This window comes from Teleopsis dalmanni, chromosome 2 (assembly GCF_002237135.1).
Source record: "Teleopsis dalmanni isolate 2A chromosome 2, ASM223713v2, whole genome shotgun sequence".
Lineage (NCBI taxonomy): Eukaryota > Metazoa > Arthropoda > Insecta > Diptera > Diopsidae > Teleopsis > Teleopsis dalmanni.
In genome coordinates, this window is record NC_051847.1 from 136,769,372 (window position 1) to 136,792,023 (window position 22,652).

Genomic DNA, 22,652 nt, shown 5'->3' on the forward strand with positions numbered 1-22,652 from the left:
TACTACTACTTTAGGAGGTCAACATCTTATACATAGATTACAGTTATGTAGAATATTAAAATTAGGGTTATATATTCAACCCAAAACAGTAATGAAGTGGGTTTCTTGATTCACTTCATTGGCCTTAAAACGGCTAATTTAACATTGCTTTTTAGCTAAAAAAAGCTAATAGCACAGACTTTTGCCTAACTATATGAAAAGATATTAAGTAATTAATATTTAAAAACAAGTTTAATATTTCCATTAAATTTTTAATATTTACGTATTTTTGGAAAAAAATCAAAACAATATTTGAATTAATAAAATAAGAAATAAACTATAATTTTTGTTTTAAATTAGCAAAACAAAAAGGTGGTTTTATTTATATATTTTTTTATATTATTTAATGTAATATTAAATATAAAAACGATCTGGAAGCTGTCAAAAGCAGAAATATATTTAAGTAATCAAGATTTTTTATAAGTTTTATATATTTTTTTATATTTATATTTTATATTTATTACATATTTTTATATTTATATATATGTATATATTCATTTCATTCTTAGGTGTTAAATGATTTTCCACTCAGTATTGTAGGGAGTAATTACAAACTTCTTCGCATTATTTATCACAATTTATTACTGACTTGTTCAACTTCTTTGTATCTGCTTGCAGCTATATTTGCTGCTTACAAAATAGCAAATACACATACACTCTCTTAAATCTATTTACAATCCCTTAAGTCTAGTATCTCTTAAATCTAATTACAATAATACTTATATAAATCTAATTACAATAATACTTATATTACTACAGTATGATTGTTGGCTAGTAGCTTGAACTCTTAGCAACGTTTCCGCATGTGTGATATTTTCATATCAATGCCTTCTCCAAGTGTATCCAGGTCTGCCCCTTTTTTTGCTTTTTTTGATATATAATATATATATTCATATATATATATATAATATATATATATTATATATATATCAAAAATATATACATATATATATAATATATATATATTATATATATATCAAATATATATAAATATATATATTGTATATATATTATGTACGACACCATAAGACACCATAATAGACATAATGCATTTTCGCACGTGAGCTTACGAAATGTATATCTGAACTTTCAAAACGGATTCAATAAAAAAATTAGAATTGTAAAATTTGAATTAATTGAAATGATATTAGTAACAATATCCAAACAAATAGGTAAAAATTATGTAAAAACTTTAGAGAAAAATTAATATGACAATAGTTCATACCACATCTTACTTATTTCATACCATATCCTATCAACCATGTCAACATCCATCTAACTATATAAAATAATTAAAAATTTTATTTTTCGTTTTATAGTTTTTGTTTATTTCTGAAATATTATATGTATAAACAAAATATTTATTGTAATCAATTTTTACGTTTACTAAAAGTTGATTCCTTAAATATAAGTACTTTAATACTCTTTTGAGGTGATGCTAAAATCAAAATAATTTGACAAAAAATATTTAAAATTTATATTTTCTAAAATACAATTAATTAAAAATTAATGGTTATATAATTAAAAAAACTAAAACGAAATAGAACTATAAAATCTTTACTTTATCATATATCCAAATGCTAAAAATTGCAACAACTTTAAACTCAGTAGTAAATTCTGTGTGTATCTTTTTGCCTTCATTTTTGTATCTATTTAGTAGCTCCTGGTATTTCAATGAACGAATCTTAAATAAATTTTATTATTGGCAAAAAAGAAATATATTTGCCCATAAATTACTTAATGTCATCTGCATAAACTACATTTAAAATAGTATATGCAGAAGTCAAAGACATAAATTAAAATAAATCTTTTAATTCACATATGGCAAAAGCAATTAAACCATAAATGATACTTCATTTTTAACTTTTATTGCTTGAAAGCTTGAATATCGAAACAGATATCTAGATATTATAAAATACTTATATCAATAGTTAAAACTATGTGTAAAATATATGAGCAAATCTAATTTTTTTGAAACCTTTAGGCACTCTATTTCAAAATATTTTGTTGAACCAACTTATGTATTCCAATGAAATCATTAGCTTTTAATTAAAAAATATTGAGTTCACAGACTGTTAACAAAACATCGATACAATCTAATAAAAAAAACATACCAAAAGTAGTTTTATGTTTTTCATTTGAAAATCAACATTTGATTGACATTTTATACAAAGATGCTTTAAAGTTTTAAGTTCACAATGTCGGCGCACTTTCCTGAAACTTTAGATACAAACAAAGATTGAAATAAAAAGTGAATATAAAATGCTTTTAAACCAGTTGCATATGAAAGTAAAAGTAAAGGCGTCTGTAAACAAATAAAGTCAATACAAAATGAGTCAATGTACGTATGCTCTTTCTTGTCAGATACATGCAAAACTAATTGATTGAATGGCGGATTGAACAGCAGAAATATGTAGAAATTTTCGAAATGTATTCATGAAGTAGCAATTAAATAAAATTAAATATGAATTAAGAAATAAATTAACATGAAATGTCAAATTTGAATATTAAAGTTAAAAAGAAAAGCCGCACGTTTCAGTAACACTTTTCAAAGAAAACGTACGCAATATACTTTTTCCGGATCAATTAATATTTTTTATAACATTTTAATTTTCAAAATCAGTTAAAATATTTCAAATTATTATTTTTAAAATCTAACAGCAAAAATGATGTCATCAGTCAGAGACCATTTTTTTCTTTTACATGAAGAAATAATTTTGTGCTTTTTATTATTTATCTGCATACCTTTTGAGCTTTAAGATACTCAATTCATTAGATACTGATCTATTCTTTGAATATTAATGACGAGGCAAGCAACCTAAAGTAATTCTTTTTTCTTTATTATTTTTATAATGACTATAGATAAAAATTTGACATTTATTGTTTCATTCTTGTTAAAAATAAAGTAAACACACAAAACGAAATACAATAAAAATGTAGATTTGTCTTTGAAATGTTTGCTGTTTTTGTGTGAATTGCAAAATTCTGTTACAAGTTTGTTGCTTAAATCTTCCGTTTCTTAGTACTGGGTGCTTCTTCATTTTCGTATTTTTCTGATTTACTCATCGTTGGATTTGCATAAAGCAGATTATTTATTTGTACATTTTTAAGATATGCATTATAATTTGTTTTATTTTGTATTCGTAACTTTGGGTTAAGATAATATTTGTTGCAAAATTTTCACATTTTAAGAACCAAAGTAACGATTCATAATCGAAACCGCATTCCCAAAAAAATACAGTGTGTGTAAGTATAATTTTTAACATTTACTATTAAAAGTATATCTATTAATAGTTACCGTTGTAGGAGAATTTGTGGTCTTTAGAACTATAACCGAAGAAAGAATTTATCTTTTATATTTAAAATCTTTTTTACTATCAAAAAAGATTAGAGTAGAGTGTAGTGAAATGGAAGCAAAATGCTTTGATATAATACTTCCATATCACGAGAATAAATTGCTTTGAATCGAACACTTCAATTTTTACTTTACACAGAATTTTTACTTTACAAATGCTTTAGAGATATAATGATATTACATACATATAATATTGAAAGCTTAACTTCTTTTTTATATAAAAGATATCTTCCTGAGTTAAGAATCAGATAATACAAATCTATTCTATTATGCTTTAGCTCGGTAAATTATAGATAGAAGGCTGTGTAAGTATATGTAATTATTAGAAAAAATTAGCTGTATTCCGTTAAGTGCTTAATCAAGAGTGTAACTTAATTATTATAAAGGAAATAACTACAATCAACCAACTAATTATATAATATAGATATTTTTTTGTTGTGGTAAAAGGTGCAATGCTTTATTGCATATCCTACTATCAAAACGACCGTCATCGGAATGGTGTGCCCGACTCCCTAATATTAATATGTTATATACAGACTAAATCATCTTCTCTTCGAAGCGTCTTATTCCGCCTTGGAACAAAAAACTCACAAGAAACCATGCTCAAGCGATTTTCTATTTGGGTTGAGACCTTCAGTTTTTCACCGCATTTTGTTGGTGTCTGCATTTTTTATTATTTTAGTTTCTGCTTTTCCTTTCTAGGTCTAATTTCTTCGTTTCAAGGACTTCAATCACATATGACTCTATTGTTCGTCAGCTCTCTGGATTCGCTCTAATCTTTTCCACTATATTTTCGGGATTTATTGGTCCATAATTTTATGTTCTCTCTTTAACAGGAATTTTCCTGAATTAAATATATGGGATTTCTAAGATAGATATCTGTACTCCAGCATACTCAGTTATTTTGTATTCTCTAATTGCGAAACTTAAGATTTAACATAATTTAACCAATATCTACTTTAAATCTTATAAATGTATTTAAATTCCGTGAATATACATCAGAAACAAGTGCATTATATTACTGTGTTCTCATTTTAGAAATCTAGTTAAAAAAATACTTGGATCCTCAATAAAGAACAAGATTGAAAAGTGTTTTATGTATGCCTAGTTGGAATACTTGTCAATATTGTTTATTTTTACAAAAAAATATCTTACTAATCCCATAAGATTCTATTCAAATTTCTCTAATACATATTAGTGCGACTACTACCTTTTTAAACTATTAGATTTTCTTGTTTTTTGATGAACCAATGACCTGGTACTCAAATAGAGGGTATTTAAAACATATCAATCGATTTATTCAATTATTAAGAAACTCATCTGTTGCTTATCTGTGGCTCCATAAAATATCACACTAATTATTTTTTTAATTGAATTTCATATCAGTGTGAACACATCCACTCAAATAGCATACATTATCCAATACCGGCCATTCAGCGGATATTGGTAATCCATAGTATAATATATAATATTCACAAATTTTAATTCTTTCAAACTTTTTATACTTTTTATGTTATATACAATTTTAATACTATTTTAATTATGAATTGTATATGAAAATATTTTTAAAACGTTCGTTTAAATCTTATATCTTTATTTTTATTGTTATTTATTTCTGTTGCATTATGGGCTGCATGAAATTATTTTTAAGGTTGCTTGCAAATCATTTTTATCTAAAGTTTGTAAGATTTTGTTGTTGGTGTTGTTATTCTTTTTGAAGTTTTACATAAGTATTTGTGCCGTAATAAAATTTAATCTAGTTGTAGACATCAGTCACTCTATTCAAGTTTTATGCATTTAAAGTCAAAACATGGCGCAACGCCTTCACAATTCTGCAAGTCAATGGAAAAACTCGCAAACTGCATTGCAATATGAAAAAAATATCAAAAAACTGAACAATGAGTAGCGGCTAAAAGTGAATATTTTACAAAGGTATGATGACTTTTTGTAGAAACCTCAGTTTTTTTTTCAGATATATAACATGGCTTACTTTAAATTTAAAAAATAAAAAACAAAAAGTTGAAGGAGAATTGCAGCTGCCATTTTTAAAAATTGAAATTTTGGCGGTTGTTGATGGTCAAAGCACAACGTGCCAAAAATATTTTTTATTCATGTGACCAGAAACGAAAAACAAAACAAAAAAACAATTTATAAAAACAAAGAAAAAATAAAAATAAAATAATAATAAATTTATAATTTATTATATGCTAATTTTTTCTTAAACTGAGAAAATGACTGACTTTAATATTTTTAAATAATGTTAATTAAATAGCAACAGCTGCTTTGAGTTAATACGTATATATTACTTAATATATAAGTTTATTGATTATAGTAACATAGTAATATAAATAATATAACAATGTACATATATAGAAATATAATATAAATATATAAGAATTATTTCCAGCCTTACAAAAAGTTAAAAAATAACTTGACTGTTAATTGAACAATCCGGATTTTATTAGTAAAATCTGTTCTGAATCATTTTCATGTTAATTATTTACTTAGTAATATTATTATAGTATTTACATATATTATTATATGTATATAAATACTAATTATCATTTCAGACTTCAAGTTTTTCTCCTAAAAGAAATTTTCAAGAAGATTATTTGTAACAACCTCATACACTCAAATTTGACAGAGTATTGTACTATCAGACAATAATCCCTACATCTGCCTGAATGTATGGTTTCTGTTAACACCACTGTTAAGAAATAAAATAGTACTTTGCTGTAATTGCTATAGTAATAAGTCATAATTATAAATATATTAAATGAATTTAAAAAATTGAAGTATAAATCGATTGTAGCGGTAAAAAGCATTTAAATCTTTAAGGAAGTTAAAGTTAATGCATTTATCTACTTGAAAGATAGTGGAATATACACTTGTAGAATTGTGTGAATATTCTGATAATGGTTACAAAAACTTCTACTCGACTTAATGTAGAATTCTTAATTAAGCTTCCCAATTTCCATTATTTTTATAAAATTGACTTGCATATACGAATTTATTTACATCCAATAATCTCCACATTGTTGTGAATACAATCAGTAAGAGTTTGCTGATCTAATAAAAGAGATGTTAAACTGCAAATAAACCGTATTGATAATCAAGGATCAAGCATCAAACGCTCAGCAGTATTTACTTTATCTATGGAACTTCTGCCATTTTATTTGTCTGACATCGATTTTTTGACGATTACAATAAAGTTCCTCTAACTGACTATCTTTCCAATATTGGCTTTTTTAATAAGAAATGAACCATGTAATAAGGTTAAGGATATGCAGAATATGCGATTGCGAGCATTGAATTTCAATCTATTAGTCCTATTAGTTTATTATTTTCCGCGTAATTATTTGGTCTTCGAGTACATTCGATCTCTACGTTAGTCGGCTCTTAGACAGCAAACTTTCTTTTCCTTTCTGTATCTATATGTTTCTCAGAACAAATATTGTCTCGAAAACTTTTAGTGCTGCTTCATCATTCTCTGATAGCGTTTATGCAATTAGAGAAGAATCGGTAAGAAAACGACCTATACAGCGTAAATTTTATCTGTCAAGACAGAGTTCTACATTCCAGTTGTCTATTGAGCCCATGACAGTACCTATTATCATTAATTATACCTATCTCCAGGATAATATAGACAGATAAAATCCTTGACAGACTCGAAAGTATAGTCGCTACATTCCAGTTGCCTATTGAGCCCATTGCAATACCTATTGATATTAATTATTGTTCGTCTATCTCCATGCTAACATCGTTGTTGTTTGTTACAGTAGTGCCAAGATAGATATAATCGTTGACAGATTCGAAAGTATAGTCGTTAGCTTCCAGCTTAGCGTCTGAGAGACGCACATATCTACCAGGACCCGACATATATTTCAGCAGTAGACACACTTAAAGACATTCGCCCGTTGTAGTATCACGTAAATTTAGAGTAGGACCTAAAACTCATTCAACTTTTGTTGGATTGTTGTGTTGGAGTAACAAACCGTCATAACTTTGGTAAAGAAATATTAGCAATATATTGGGCACTCTCCAGCTGTTTAATAATCTCCTTCTTCTTCTCATCACTGCAGTTTCGATAATCATTATTATTATTATCAGATAGTGTCCAATTTCATTCCAAAATCTACTAATAAATTCCTTTTGCTTGATTTTTTTTTTGAAAATTGAAATAAAACTTATTTGAAAGAATCAATTTTAATAAAAGTTGCTTTTATTTTTATTTTACCTAATCTTTTTTTTTGTTATAAAATTATAATTATTTTAGTAATATTAATTATTTTTGTGGTATGCTTGAAATACTTTTAAGTAATATATCAGTATGTAGATATGCATTTCAATTTATGGTTCAATAATTTTATTGTTGTTACATCAAAATATTTTAAAATAAAACAAAATTTAATTAAATTGAAAACAAAAACCGTAGCAATAGTAAAAGCAAATGCAAAAACAAAGCCACAAATACACATTCAAACACAAACAAAAAACACTAAAAAGTAAAATGTTAACAATTCAAATAATCTCTCCCACAACCTTTTCATAAATTATTCACCTGTATTTGGGTTTTTCTCACTCTCAAGGTAAAATAACACTCAGACACTCAGTTGTCAGAATTATATTCACCACAGTTGCAAGAGCACAGGTAAACTAGTTTTTTGTCTTTGCCTTGATTTGCTTTACCAAACGCTGGCTGGCTGCTGTTTGTTGGTTAGTCATTGTACATACTATACATGCTTCAGTCTACTTGTATAGCAGAAATATTTGTTATTGCAATGAGTCTTTTTTGTGTTATAATAAAAATATGTGTCTTACGTGACTGCTGATTGCGGTTTAAAACAAAATGTAATGAGAGCACATTGCATTCGCGGCTAAAAGCGTGGTGAGTAAATGAAGCGGCGTAATGATTTGGCTTGGAGTCTACAAATTGTTTGTGCAAAAGCAAAGACAATCTCAGCGCACATTTTGACTACATCCCGCTTCAGAAAGATCGTTCACTGATCGTGGTGTTACCAAAGCGCGTCGCTCGATTTTAACCAAAAACTTCAGTTCAATGGAATTCGTGCTTTAATGCAGACGGTTGTAAGCGGTAAATGAAATACTCGGCGTGATAACCAAAAAAAACCGTCAAGTGATTTTTTATCTGGTTTTTTTTTGTTTAAAATATTTCTTTGAATGTGTGTTGTGAGTTGAAAAACACAAACAAAAAAAAAAAAAATAATGTGTGGGGATATTTTTAATGCCTTTTCTGTGGATTTGTGTGGAAATATTTTCTTTAATAAACTTTTATGTTAATTCGTTACAAAAAAAAATAAATAAATAAATCGTGCTACAACTAACGGTTCGAAAGGCATAATACAAATTGCACTTATTTAATAAATAAAAAAAATATATATTTAATAATATACATTATACTATTTTTAAAATAAAACAAGTTTTTTCTTTTGAAACAAGTTTCTATTTATTTAAAAAGAAATTTTTTCAATCTTTAAAAAAAAAAGAACAAAAGTGAAATGTTTATAGTAAATGACATCATAAAATTTTTATAAAAATTATGAACTTAAAATTATTTTAAGTCAGGAATTTCTTGTTGTTGTAAAAGAACTTCTGAGTTTGCGCAAACGGCAGCTGGCCTGACTTAAACTAACCAAATAAACACATGATTTCTTCTTCTTCTTAAATTCGTGTATCTTTTTCTTGTAATTTTCTGCAGAACCGGTTAAGTTCATTTAGTTTCTTTCAAGCCAATTTTTTCTTTTTTGTTTGCTTCTTACTTCGTGGTTTCCTATAAATTAACCTAATACTTATAATCTTTTTTCAATATGGGTAATGATTGGCATCCGTAAACGTTTTTGCCTACATAAATACACATTATTTTTTCTACTGTTATTTAACTTATTTTATAACAGCTTCTCAAGTTGACATAATTTTGCTTTTAATTTTTTCTCTTAACAAAACATAGATAAATACTTAATTCATATAGCCTCTTATTAATGGAACTCGGTTAATTGGCTCTTGTGACTAATATCATGTTATATTAATTAGTTTTTCATATAAAAAATCTTTTGTGAAATATGCAGTAAAGGAACAGAATTATTAAAATATAAACAAGTTTTAAATTAGATTAAATATATTTTCACATTAATCTAATACTAATTTAATAGGTTTATATACTGCATTCATGGGATTGTACATAATTGAAATGAAGGGCTCATATGGTGTTCACACGAGCACTCGAAATAACTTCAATTTAAATTACTGCCATTTCAAGAAAAATTGAGTAAAAATAGAGTTAATTTCTCTTCACCGCATAAATGTCAAAAAATATTGTTTTAATTTTCTGAAATTAAAATAATTTCTCAGAAATACTGCCTTACCTATATATAATTTAAGTTTTATCTCATAGGCAATACTTTCTTAGATTTTTATGTAAAATTGCGAATTAAACCAATAAACCAATATTAACCAAGAGTAAATATTAATAATATTCACAAACAATTTATTAATATATAATATATAGTCTGTTAAAGATTTACAATCAAAATTTATTCATTTGAAGGTTTTATGAATGAGTGAAAAATGTTTTTTTTATAAAATTATATTTAATTTCTATATAATTATTAAAATAATCATCCAACAAAATTGATTTAATCATAGTGTGGATACAGTTGTGCATAAAATGTCAATTTACAAAGTGATATAATATAATTAAATAACAGTGTGAAAGGAGTTAAGTCATTTAAATTAAGTTCAGTATTATAACTGAATAATAATTAAATAATATATTAATTTGAAGAGTTCATTTTGTTCACAAAAATTTCTGTCAATGAAATTATTAAAGATGCAATACCATCTAATCTAATTTACCGACATAAAGAAATTATAAATTATTATAAATATTTATTGTGTGAGACCACATAAGATAAGAGCATTCAATCTATAATAGAAAAAAATGTATATTCTGTTCACGATATTAACAGGAATGAGAAACATACCGGCTTTTACATGCTTACAACAAAATGTCTTCAAGCCTATTGTAAAAGTTACATTATTATAAAATTTTGGATTAAAAATTTTCAACGATAGTAATATATACTGTCATTATAATTAGCAATGTTAAAAGAGTTTCACGTTTAAGACAGACCTCAAGAAAAAATATTTTTTTAAAATATTGGAAAAATATATTCTATCCATTATAGCTTTAGTGTTTCTATTTCCAAAATATAAATACAAAATGAAAATCTGACATGTGTCCTGAGAATAAGCCAAAATTTATCTTGAAAATTAAGTAAATAAATTTACTTAATGAAAATTTTGTGTCAGCTACAGTTCTCTCTCTTATTAAGCTTTCAATTGATATATGCATACATAGTCGTATATTCGTATATATCTAATTTAAGATAAATTCTAAAGATTTTTAAAAACTCAAAGATATCTTAACTCACATCTTCAAAATATATCATGAATTTCTAATATTAAAAATAAAATCAATAAAAGTATTAAGTAATAAAAACATACATACGATATGTATTTTGGGCATGAAGTATATTTTCAATAGAAAAAGAAATTTTTAAAATAATATTTTGAAATGAATATTGCTAAAATTTACTATAATTTAAAAATATTTTAAGTTTTTTCAAAATTTATGTATTTTAATTTTATTTACTATTTTAATTTTAATTTTTAATACGACCAATTTTATCAATAAGTTTCTTAATTGGACCGATCATTTAACTCATAAAAATGATAAAAAAATTTCATCACAAATTAATTATTAATATATTTAATAATATAATTAATATATTAATATATATAATAATAATTAATTATTTTTGTCATTTATATGTTAAAAAACGCCCTACACTATGAAAATTAAAAAAAACATTATTTATATTAAAATTAATTTATTTAAAACCAAATATTATTTTATTATCAACACACAAAATTGTTTATTTTGAAATTCTTTTGTTGAACTTTTTTTAACTAAATTAAATATATGTTATATATTATATGTATTGATATTACAATTTCAAAATTCGCTTTTAAATTTCTTTAAATTGCCAAATTTGTTTTTCTTTTTTTTAAGGAAATTTAAAAATTGAATTTGATTTTAAAATATTTATTTTTAATATATATAATTTTATAATATTTTTAGGTCCACCCAATACTCCATCTCCCTTATCTGCACTTCGTTGCTCAATCTAGTAGCTGAAAATTATATAGAAAAAAATACTTTATGCAAAATTAATAATTATATAATTGAAGTGAGCACTTTAATTGAGTTGATTTCATATCAATAATTATAAATTTAAAACAATTTAATAAAAAAATATATTTATATATATGTATATAATAACAATATATACATATATATATAATTGTTTAAGAAACGTTTTATGTAGAAAATGGGCAAAAATTAATATGTAAAAAATACACAATATTATATAAAATTACAACATATTTTTAAAATTTAATTTTAAACTTATAATATTAAATTTAAGGACCTGCATATTTTTTATCATAATTAAATATACATGTTAAAATGTAAATTAAAAACATTATTTCGTTAAAAAATTAAACAATTATTTAGAAATAATAATAAATGAAATTTTAAACAAGTTAGTTTTCTCATATATTATTTATTATGTATTACCAGAATAAAAATTTTTAAATATTTTTGTGGGGTCATACCGATCTTTCAAACCAAAAATTAAAAATAAACATTAAAGATATTAGTAAACAAAATAAATCTAAAAATATGAATTTTAAAAAAATATTATCATATTATCATATTATTATCATATTATCATAAGTATAAAAAATATATTTGATATCATTATTTGCTATGATAGATATTATAAAATAATATCATAATTTTATATATATATGAACCATAATTCTAATATACAATTCCGACAATAAATAAAATAGTAAATGTTGCAACAGTAAAAGAGTTGCAAAAGAGAGAGAGTAATGAGAAAAACATATATTATAATATATTATATATTAATAAATAATTAGTGTACTTCAATTTTAATAATTTAATAAAAAATCTTAATAAATTTTCAGTGAATTTCTTTTTGAAAAAATGTGAAATGTGTTCCAAAAAATAAATGAAAATATTAACAATACTCATAATATATAAGGAAAGTTAAAGTGTAACAAAATATTTGACCTAAAATTTCAAATAGAAAATAATTTACATACTGCAAAAGTTTCTTAAGTGAAATAAATCGAGAAATCAATTCGAAAAACGTGTGAAGTAATAAATTACGTCCGACAAAAAAAAAAAATAAAAATAAATTGTGTTGAAAAATATTGTATAGAAATATTATTTAAAAAATATACATATATAAACCCAATATACAAAAAATATATAATAAAAATGCAGTACAATAGAAGAAGGAAATCAACAATATTTCTCATAGCCACAATTTGTGCATTACTTTTATTTGGCTTTAAAATCGCACGTACTGCGGCTGAGACGGATCCAGTTACTCCCGACCATGATGCAAATTTTGATGATATAGCCAAAATAGTAACAACAACGCCAACAATAGATACAACGAATGAAGGTAGCACTACTAGCACCACAAACAGCAGCAGCACGACAAATACCAACGCAGAAGTAACGCCAACTCCAGATCCATTGCACAATACAAGCAGCAGCAGTGCTGTTAACTTGGCTGAGACAACAATTGGCGGTGTTGATAGTTCAACGACTTCTACAACAACGGAATCGTCTGAATTATTACCAACAGCAACAACAACAGCGGCAGCTCCAGCAGCAGCACCAGCAGAAGCAGCAATAAACTCAACTGACAATAGCAACAAATTGGATGCTGCCAATAGTGAGGGTAAGCAACAAAACAGAAACAAGAAATTTTAAATTCTTTAAAATAACAGCAAGAAAACTACAAAAGATTCCATTGTAGAGAAGTTCTAAGCTCAATTTTCAATCAAATGATTTTAATCTTTACTCAATCACTTGGTAAAGATACATTTTTTTTTTGGTTTTCTTTACAGATATGTATATATCTTTTATTTTTTTGGCTTATATGCATGAATTAGTATTTACATTTTTGCCCTTAATTTGTAAGAGTGTATCTCTTTGGCTCATTCGTGGAAACTTTTCTAAATGATTTCTTTTTGTATCTTCTTAAATGGCTTACACTTGTGGTTCAATCTTATAGATTGAAATAAATTGGAAACTAACGTTTCTTCCTTATCTGCTTCTAATGCTGTTTTTGGTTTGTGTTTGAACAAAGCTTTTCGAATTGAGGGCGTGTCTGAAATGTGTTCTTATAGTTCTAGTATGATTAATAAATCATTAAAATATCATAAATGGTAATAAGATAAAAAAAAACTCAATATACATTTATAGATTTTTAATTATGAAAATTTATTTTTTTTTTTCGAAATTGTGCCGCTTTCTTTTCAATTTTTTTAATTTATGTTGTCTTACTACCAAAAAAAAAAATTATAACCAAAAAAAAAAAATATGGAACAGGCGTAACATTTCCTGTTCAGTAATTTAAATAATTACAGCCTTTTACCAATGATTTTCAAAAATTTTTAGAGTTTTTTGTTGAATACTTTTTCGTGATGTCTTTAAAGTTATCAACAAGTTGTCTGCATCGAAAGAAACAAAAATTTTAACTACGCGAAATTTAAGAAATTTGTTTTTTAATGTCAACAAATCTATATAATATTACTTTTATAATATTACGATACGAGTGGATTACAAGTATAAAAATATTTAGAAAGCATTTTTTTTTTAATGATAGATAGTTGTTTATACCACCGATGTGTTTTATTCTTGTAAAAATAATTGCTTCCATTAGAATTCAGTAGAAGAATCCATCAACATGCTTCATACTGATTGAAAAGCTTTTCACTTTTAATAAATTAAAAAAATTGTTGAATAATAAAAATATACTGTCATTGTAATAATAATAAAAAACATATATATTGTTAGTTAAAAATAACATATAACTAATAATTTTTTATTAAGATTTTTTACTAAATGCTTCTTACGCTAAAACGTCTAATAATCAATGTTGTAATAACTCATCGTGGTCTCTTGCCACGAAATATAGTCTTCTTGCCCTACTCCCTTATAAGTGCCCTGAAATTCCGATATGAAATTTAGCCTATTTAAAAGGCCTAAGTGAACACCTAACAACGACAATATGTAGCAGTTACATTAGAGTGGGAAAGATTGTCGATTATTGTGATACTATTTAGAACTGATGTTAACCATAGACTATCCAAGACTATCTCAAAACAGAATAAAAAATACTTCATATTGAATCGATATAATCGATCAATCGATTTTTTGTTATAAGCCTTAATCTAATGTATTATATACCTATCATAATAATAATATATAAACATATATACCCGTGAAATATTTATTATAATACCCAACCGTACACTTCTCGTATATGTATTTATTTATCCATATGTATATGTATTTCTATCTACTTAATTGAAGCATGAATTCTTGAATAAATTCTTTAAGCATTTATGACTAGTCTACGAAGGATTATATATAAAATTAATGTACCTCTAATTTACTAGAGTTATAGTTTATTTCAATTTGGTTCAACGTATCATCCTCTTGATTCTACAATTAAACTCTCACCTTTAGTCCTATAATAAGGTTTTATAACATTAATTCGAAATCAGTCTATCTTTTACATTCTTTATTCTTCTTAGTTTATCTTTTTAGGTATATGCATAATAATAATTTAATGTTCTAAATAATTGTTCAATATATAATTAGAAAAATTGTAAATTGTTTCTATCAGGCAGTCCCCATAAGTTTTTTATTATAATTTAAAATTTTATAACATTTAATCATATTAAGCTAAAATTATTATATGAATATATGTATTGAAAAAAGGGCAAGACCGAAACCAATGTATATTATGTAATATTCATATATATTTGATATACAGTATTCATATATCAATACTGTAAAAAATCTATATAGTAACTACACATCGTCATTCTTGGACTTGGTCTAATACAGACGTTAGGTCTTAGTTAATTTCTTTATTCTATCAAAGAGTATTGCAAACAAAGGGTGTTATACTCTTTGATTTCATTGCCACTAGTCCTTCTTTTCCTTTTTTTCTCATTATCTTAACCATTCGTTTTCTCTTTCTTTCTCTGTGCTCTAAGATAAATAAATACATATTTGTTCTCTCAGCTTAACCCATTTTTACCTTCATTCAGTCTCCTTTTTATACAAAGGACTTTTTATACTTTTTACATACAAAGGTTAAAGGTGCTCTTTTGAAAATTGCTTTTTAATTGCAGCAAAACATTTATCTATATTATTAGTGCCATAAGCCACATAAATTTTTAACTATTGTATTTTTTTTATACACTTTTTATACACTTTTTATAAAACGTTCTTAAAATCAGCAATTTCAAGGGTATTTTCTATAAAAGCCTATAAATGCATATGGATATTTGAATTAAAATTAGAATTACTCATACAGAAAAATTCCAACCTATAAATATCTAAAAAATTCTTCAAAACCTATTGCTCGACTTTTGTTATTGATACGCTCCTAGTACCTAACCTTTTGTTAACTAATGCATTCCAAGAAATCATCTACGAAATACTATAGCCTTGTAAAGTTCCACGCAAGTTTTTGGAAATTACTCACACATACCGCACACCCAGAGCGAAACGCAGTCGAAAATTGCCAGAAATTTTAATAAATCAAATAAAAATTTGACATTAATCAAAGAAGATATCTCACCTAGTTGCTAACCTAACTTGGATTTATAATATATGACATGTGAGCACACATACGAGTATATATGAATACACAACGAAGTTATAAACTAAATCTGGCTAACTCGATATGGCATAACATTGGCGTGGTATTAACAGCATGCGCCAGTAACGAATTTATGCAAATTTCTTGACAAGATTTTAAGGCATAGCCCAAGACTGCCTTTGGTTGTCAAATGATTTATAAAAACAAAGCAGCTTAATTTATTTAAAACAAAACTATATTTTTAGATTTCATTTTGCATATGTTTTATATGTTAATTATATAAACTTAATTTTGTGTTGTATAATTGTTGTCGATAACCTGCTTTTGCGGCGATATTTTTATATCAATAAAATACTAACCTAAATGTCAAGTGTTATGCATTTCAATAATTATCGATATTATTATTAATTAATATCATTATACGAGCAAATAATTTAATAATTAATATTGTTTTTGTTTTCTATTGAAAATGGTTTCAAAACAATATTTAAAAAAATTGTTATATTTTATAATTTATGCATTTCTAGTTTTTAATGAAAATAATGAAACAGTTGATTAACCAGCACTAGAAATAGTAGAAAGTTTAATTCGTTATTTTTTAAATTTATATAATTTTTTTTTAAATTCAAAATGTATTGAAAAAAACATTAATAATTTTAAAATTTACAAAAAATATATTTCTAAGGATTTAATAACAATTTATTACCGGGCTAATTGGTCATTTAAATAGAAATGAAATAACTATAATTTCTTAATTATATTTAAAATCAATCTATCTTGGATAGTCAACTTTAGGGAAAACTGAGGACTTAACAAATTATATTTCCAAAAAAAATTTCTCTTAAAAGCAGAAAAAAACACATGTTGTTTAGTATGGAATCGACAAAAGGACACTATAGCTTATCAGATAAATAAGATAAAAAATTTAATTCATATCAGGTAAATATTACATACTGCTCTTTTTATATAAATATGAGACAATTATTTTTAACTTTTCCTATCATTTTTCGTTAAACCAAAATCAGAAAAGTAGTGCATAAATAAAAAAATTTACTACAATTAATTTTGCAATAGTAATTTTAAAATCACAATACGTGGTATAGCTATTAGAAATAATAAATAATAGAATCACCGCAAATTAGTATTAATATTTTTTTTTGTGGGGTAGGAGATGAAATGGTTTATGCACCATTAAATCGACCGTCATAGGTATGGTGTATCCGGCTCCTACGGTGTAGTATACGAACTAAAATACCCGCTTTTCTTCTTTGGGTTTTCTCCCCTTGGACCGCTTTCGGATTATTGCGGGGAGGATCCCTTATAAATTGGCTATCCATGCCATATGCTTCTTGTAGAAGTGGAAAATCTTCAGATTTTTCTTCGTTTTAAATTAGTTTGCGTCTAGGTCTTTATCTGTTGCACTTTAGAATGGAGCAGAAGCAGTTCAAAATGATTAAAAAATGTGTATTGATTGTGTCAAGACTGATAATTGCTATAGACGAACATGTTTTGTGACTATATTATTATATTGTCTCAAATTTGAATATCTTTTGCATACTTAAGTGAAAAGTTCAGTATTTAAATATCTTTTGCATACTTAAGTGAAAAGTTCAGTATTTAAATACATTGTATTAACCTATGATGATTAAACACTTTATCAGACTATACAAACGAATAAGACAATAAAAGATAAATGTCTTATGTAGTTTTAGACATTTTAGGCAAATTCTTTAACAATATAAAAGTTTATACAATAATGTATCAATAATATATTATATGCTTCATTGCTAAAAATCGTATCAACTCAGCTTATAACATACCTAAATATTATTGTGGAGATAGCAAGAAATATGAGGCCCCCTTCACTAGAAGTGAAAGACAGCAGTAGCGGTAGTAGATGTTTGGTGGGACATATAAGAACATTTTATGATCCATATAGTTTTTATATGATATTTCAAAACACTTTCTCTATTAAGATTGATATATCTTTAAATAACTTTATGAATTCTGTTGTCCATTCAATTTGTGATTTTTGTTTCAAATATCTACAAATATTAAAAACTGTAATAAAACAATAGAATTGATACCCTAATAATTCTAAGTTGTTAGTAATAATTCGCCTTTTAATGGTAAAATAAAATTTGAAAATTAAATCGTCATATGTAAGTTTTTAAAGCACCTGCTTCTATTATTTAAATTGACGATATCTATATTTTTTAGTATAATATATACAAAAACCTATTTAAAACTTTATATATATGATATAAAAACTATATGAATGAAAACTAATATCGGATTGATTTTATGTTAAAAATGTACTTAACAACTTAAATAACTTCACTTCCCATGTTACCTGTAAGTATCACTATGTATTAACTATTATCAACCCTGGCGTATTAATCCTTAAATGATCTAAGCCCGCCAAACAATAATCTTCCATTTTTGTAGACATTTTTATTTCTCTTTAATGCTTGTTGGTAATGCGTGCCATCTATCTAGCCGTTTTCTAGTTGTCGTCCACTTCACTTGTTTTGTGATAAGTTACTACTAAAAATTTAATTTGTTGTTTATCTTCCAGCATCTCTGCGATATCTTTAGTACATATCAATCTTAGCTCTAGCTTTTTCGTATTAAACTTTATTATAATTTTATTGATAACCTCGTTTATGAGTTAACAAAGCTCATTGTTGTGCCTAATTCTATACGGCTTATTGCTTTTACTCATAGGGATATAAAATATTCTATGATTTCCCTTTTAAAAATTGCTAATTTATACGTTCATCCATACGTTATGACAGGCCCTATTTAAGTGGTATATCACATAATTTTTTATATATAATTTCTACAGATTTTTTAATTATTTTTCTGTCGTTTGGATAATATTCTATTAACTCCATATCTGCTAACAATAATTTAAAGAACATTACTCAATTATATACTTAATTAACTTAACAAAAAGTAGTTTAAGACATTTAATGTTCAAAACTAACGCACTTTTAAAATTTGACACGGTTACTTATTCCAATCCGATACAACGATTAATTAAAAACAAGTTTCTATGTAAAAAGATTTACTGATTCAGAGTTCAAAGTTACGGGTACATTACAAAATGAGTTCAATCCGAAATATCATATGATTTCATTAATTTGGGTTATGTTTTTTATGTTGGTATGAAAAAAGTAAAAATAGTTGCATGCCTTGATATACTTTTTGGCCTTTAAAACCTTTTAAACTTGTTTTTACATAAAAGACACTTTGGTTGAAAATGTAATTAATTGAGATAGTTGTTAAATGAAAAAGTGCGTTTTAAAACTATGTATACATATAAATATAGTTATAATATATATACATATATTTTACCTAACGTTTAAGAAAAAGCAGTTTTTGTTGCAGTAAAAATTTAAAGATAATTTTGCAACTGTGACAAACTATTTAAATGTAATTAAGAATTAAAGAAAAGGCGATTATATAAAAAACTTTTCATTTTAAATAACTTCTAAAGTCAGGTTTATAAATTGATTAATTATTAAAGTATTTATGCTAATTTTTGTTCTTACAAATTCATACATAAACAATTCAATCGCGTTCATAGTACAGTCAAGGTCTCAAGAATTTCACATATTTTATTCTTAATAATCACTGAACTAGTTACATAAATTAAAAAAAAATAAATAAAAATATATATGTAAAGTATCTACTAAAAATGGAATTTATTTTTTCTTAGAAAGCAAAAAAAATAAGCTATGACACTTGTATAACATATCACACCCTTCACATGGGTGTGGTGGGATGTGATCTTAATTAGAGAACAAAGCAGCTTTGTTCTTTTGTTTGTTCTTTGAGTTCAGGGTCATATATATATTATGATTATATGGTTCATTTTGAGAATAAACAATACTTTCAACTAATTGCTATTAAAAAAAGAAAAATATGTGTAGTCAATTAATTTGAACACTAACCAATAATGTCTATATTAGAAAACATTAAACTAATAAGAAAATAAAAAAAATTAAATAAATTTTTTTTAAATTTGAATATGAATAATACTATAAATATGCATTCAAATAAATTTAGAAAAATTGTGTGGTATTAAATTAAATTATCAAATAAAGTTTTAAAAGTAGATAAAATCATTGAATTAAACCTTCTTCCTTTGAAAATAAAAAATTTCAAATTTTAAAGCCTTTGAATCATCAAATCTTCTATAGAAATTCCAAGTAACGAATTCCAAACCAGTGATTTGTCATTTTAAGGTCGTCTTAGTGCAAAACGCTAACCAAAATTATTTAACATTACGCATCAAAAATCATCAAAATCAAACGTGCGTGGTAATTTAATAAAAAAGGCAAAGTAGTTACTCAATAAATTTAGCAAAATAATATAATAAAATTAAATTCAATTTGTGGTATTTATAATGGGTAAATAAGTCGTGCCAATCAATGACCTTAGCTATTCCGTTAAGCAATTTATAATTAAGTAATTATTCAAAATATTTTTAATTTTTAATTTTTTTTTTGTTGCCCATTGATAAAAACTTTAAAAACGGGGAACAAATTGTGAGGGAACTGCTTGATATCCCACTATAATATAATTATTTAATGAACAATAATAATGATGCTAAATAATAATAGGTTAGAAAAATACTTTTACAAACAGCTTTAGGTTCCAGGGCCATAAAAGTTTAAACTTAGAAGACAAGAACAATGTATAAAAAAGTTGGACTAAAGTAAAATGATGACAAATTAAAAAACTTGTTTATCTAGTATTTACACGATACTCAGTATAGTATGGGGGATAGGACTTTCAAAAAATTTGATATGTAATTGAATTCAATTAACCAAAAACAATGGAATAATGGAATAAGAATGACAAATTCATTGATTATCTCGAAACGGGGTCAAATTAAAACAATCACTAGAAAAATATTAAGAGTAATAAAACGACAAAGATATTCATTAAATAGTTATATCTAATATTGTCAAAAAATTTTATTAAAAAGACCCAAAACTTTAAGCAAAAATTGAAAGAATATTGTCATTTACAGAGTTTGGTGAGACATGTGAGTAAGCAGAGTGTAGCAAAATTAAAAGCAGTTGATCAAAATTCTATATATTCTGATGTAGTTTAAGTTGCCAGTGTATGCTTAATTAAGCATTAAACTGATAAAAAATACTTTATTTTCGAGATTTTGAATACTAAAGTAATAGATTAGTTCTATCATACATAGCAGATAAATTCTTCAATATCTGCTTCTAAATTATTAGAATAAGAATAAAAATTAAAATTAATAAAAATAATTCAATCAAAAAAAGAAAAAAAAAGTTATGTTCCGAAGTTTTCAAATACTTTCCTTTAAACATTTCTTTAGAAATTTTCGCTTGTTTCAACAAATTTACCAAAATTCTACGATAAAACTCAGTTTAAACTAAAGAAAAATAAATATTTCCAACAGCCACCATAAAATATTTGAAATGGACTTTTTTCTAAGATATTATCATTATTATTTGCATATACATTAAATGAAGCAGTTTTCTTTAAAACCCTGTAATTTAGATAACATTAAAAATTGCTCCATCGTTTCCTATCATGTGGATTTAAATTTCTTAAATTTATACTAAACACTTAATGTAATATTTATGAAAATGTTCACTAATTTCTTTTAAAAAACAATTAACATATGCTTGCTATATTATTACTGTTATAAAACATAGTAAAAAATATATTGTAAAAATAAAACAGAAATAATAAAAAATATTCTATTAATTTTCAACTTAGTAGAAACTTAAAAAGAATTATGTATTTAACAATATTTTTTTATTAGCGAATCATTATTAAATTATTTAATAAAAATAATAATATATTAACTAAATGATGTAACGTTATATAATAAAATCCGCTTAAGTCACACATAAAGGTTTGAGGCACTATTTCTTCTGTCAAAATTAGTGTTAATTTATGTTCTTTTCTAGAGCCGTGAGTGACTAAAAGCTTCAAAGTCTTAAGCAATTAATTTGTTTATTTTCCCATATAAATAAAAATAAAATAAATATAAATAAAAACTCGTATTTTGTGGTATTACCACAAATCTAAACTGAATAGATTTTTTTTCACACATTCTTAAAACATTGTATTTAAAATGTGTTTTTAAATAAAATTATTAATTTGTTAAAATAAACAAATTAAATAAATAAGAGAACTTATACATAGCAAAGCGTAAAAATGTTTTTTGCTTAAGTCTTTTGAGTAAAAAACTGATTTTCATATTGCAGTGTTTCTCAACTCAAAACGTACCGCAAACTGGTAAAATATGTAGTAACTCTTACAAGACACCAAACTATTTCCAAAAAAAAAATAATATCTCTAATCTTGAAAATATAACATTTATTAGCAAATATTCATATTAAACATAGGTATTTATCAAAATATATATATTGAATCAAAAATAAGATTTA

At 24.9% G+C, this 22,652-nt stretch overlaps 1 protein-coding gene across 4 annotated transcripts in view; it reads left to right on the forward strand.

Moving 5' to 3' along the window:
* Positions 1-12,762: 12,762 nt before the first annotated feature.
* Positions 12,763-22,652, forward strand: part of LOC119685750 (putative epidermal cell surface receptor) — a 67,085-nt gene continuing 57,195 nt past the window's right edge. For all 4 annotated transcript variants that reach the window (XM_038100124.1, XM_038100125.1, XM_038100127.1 and 1 more), the window contains exon 1: positions 12,763-13,257. In XM_038100124.1, the coding sequence (XP_037956052.1) occupies positions 12,786-13,257 (472 nt within the window). In that variant the 5' untranslated portion in view covers positions 12,763-12,785. The remainder of the gene's footprint in view (positions 13,258-22,652) is intronic.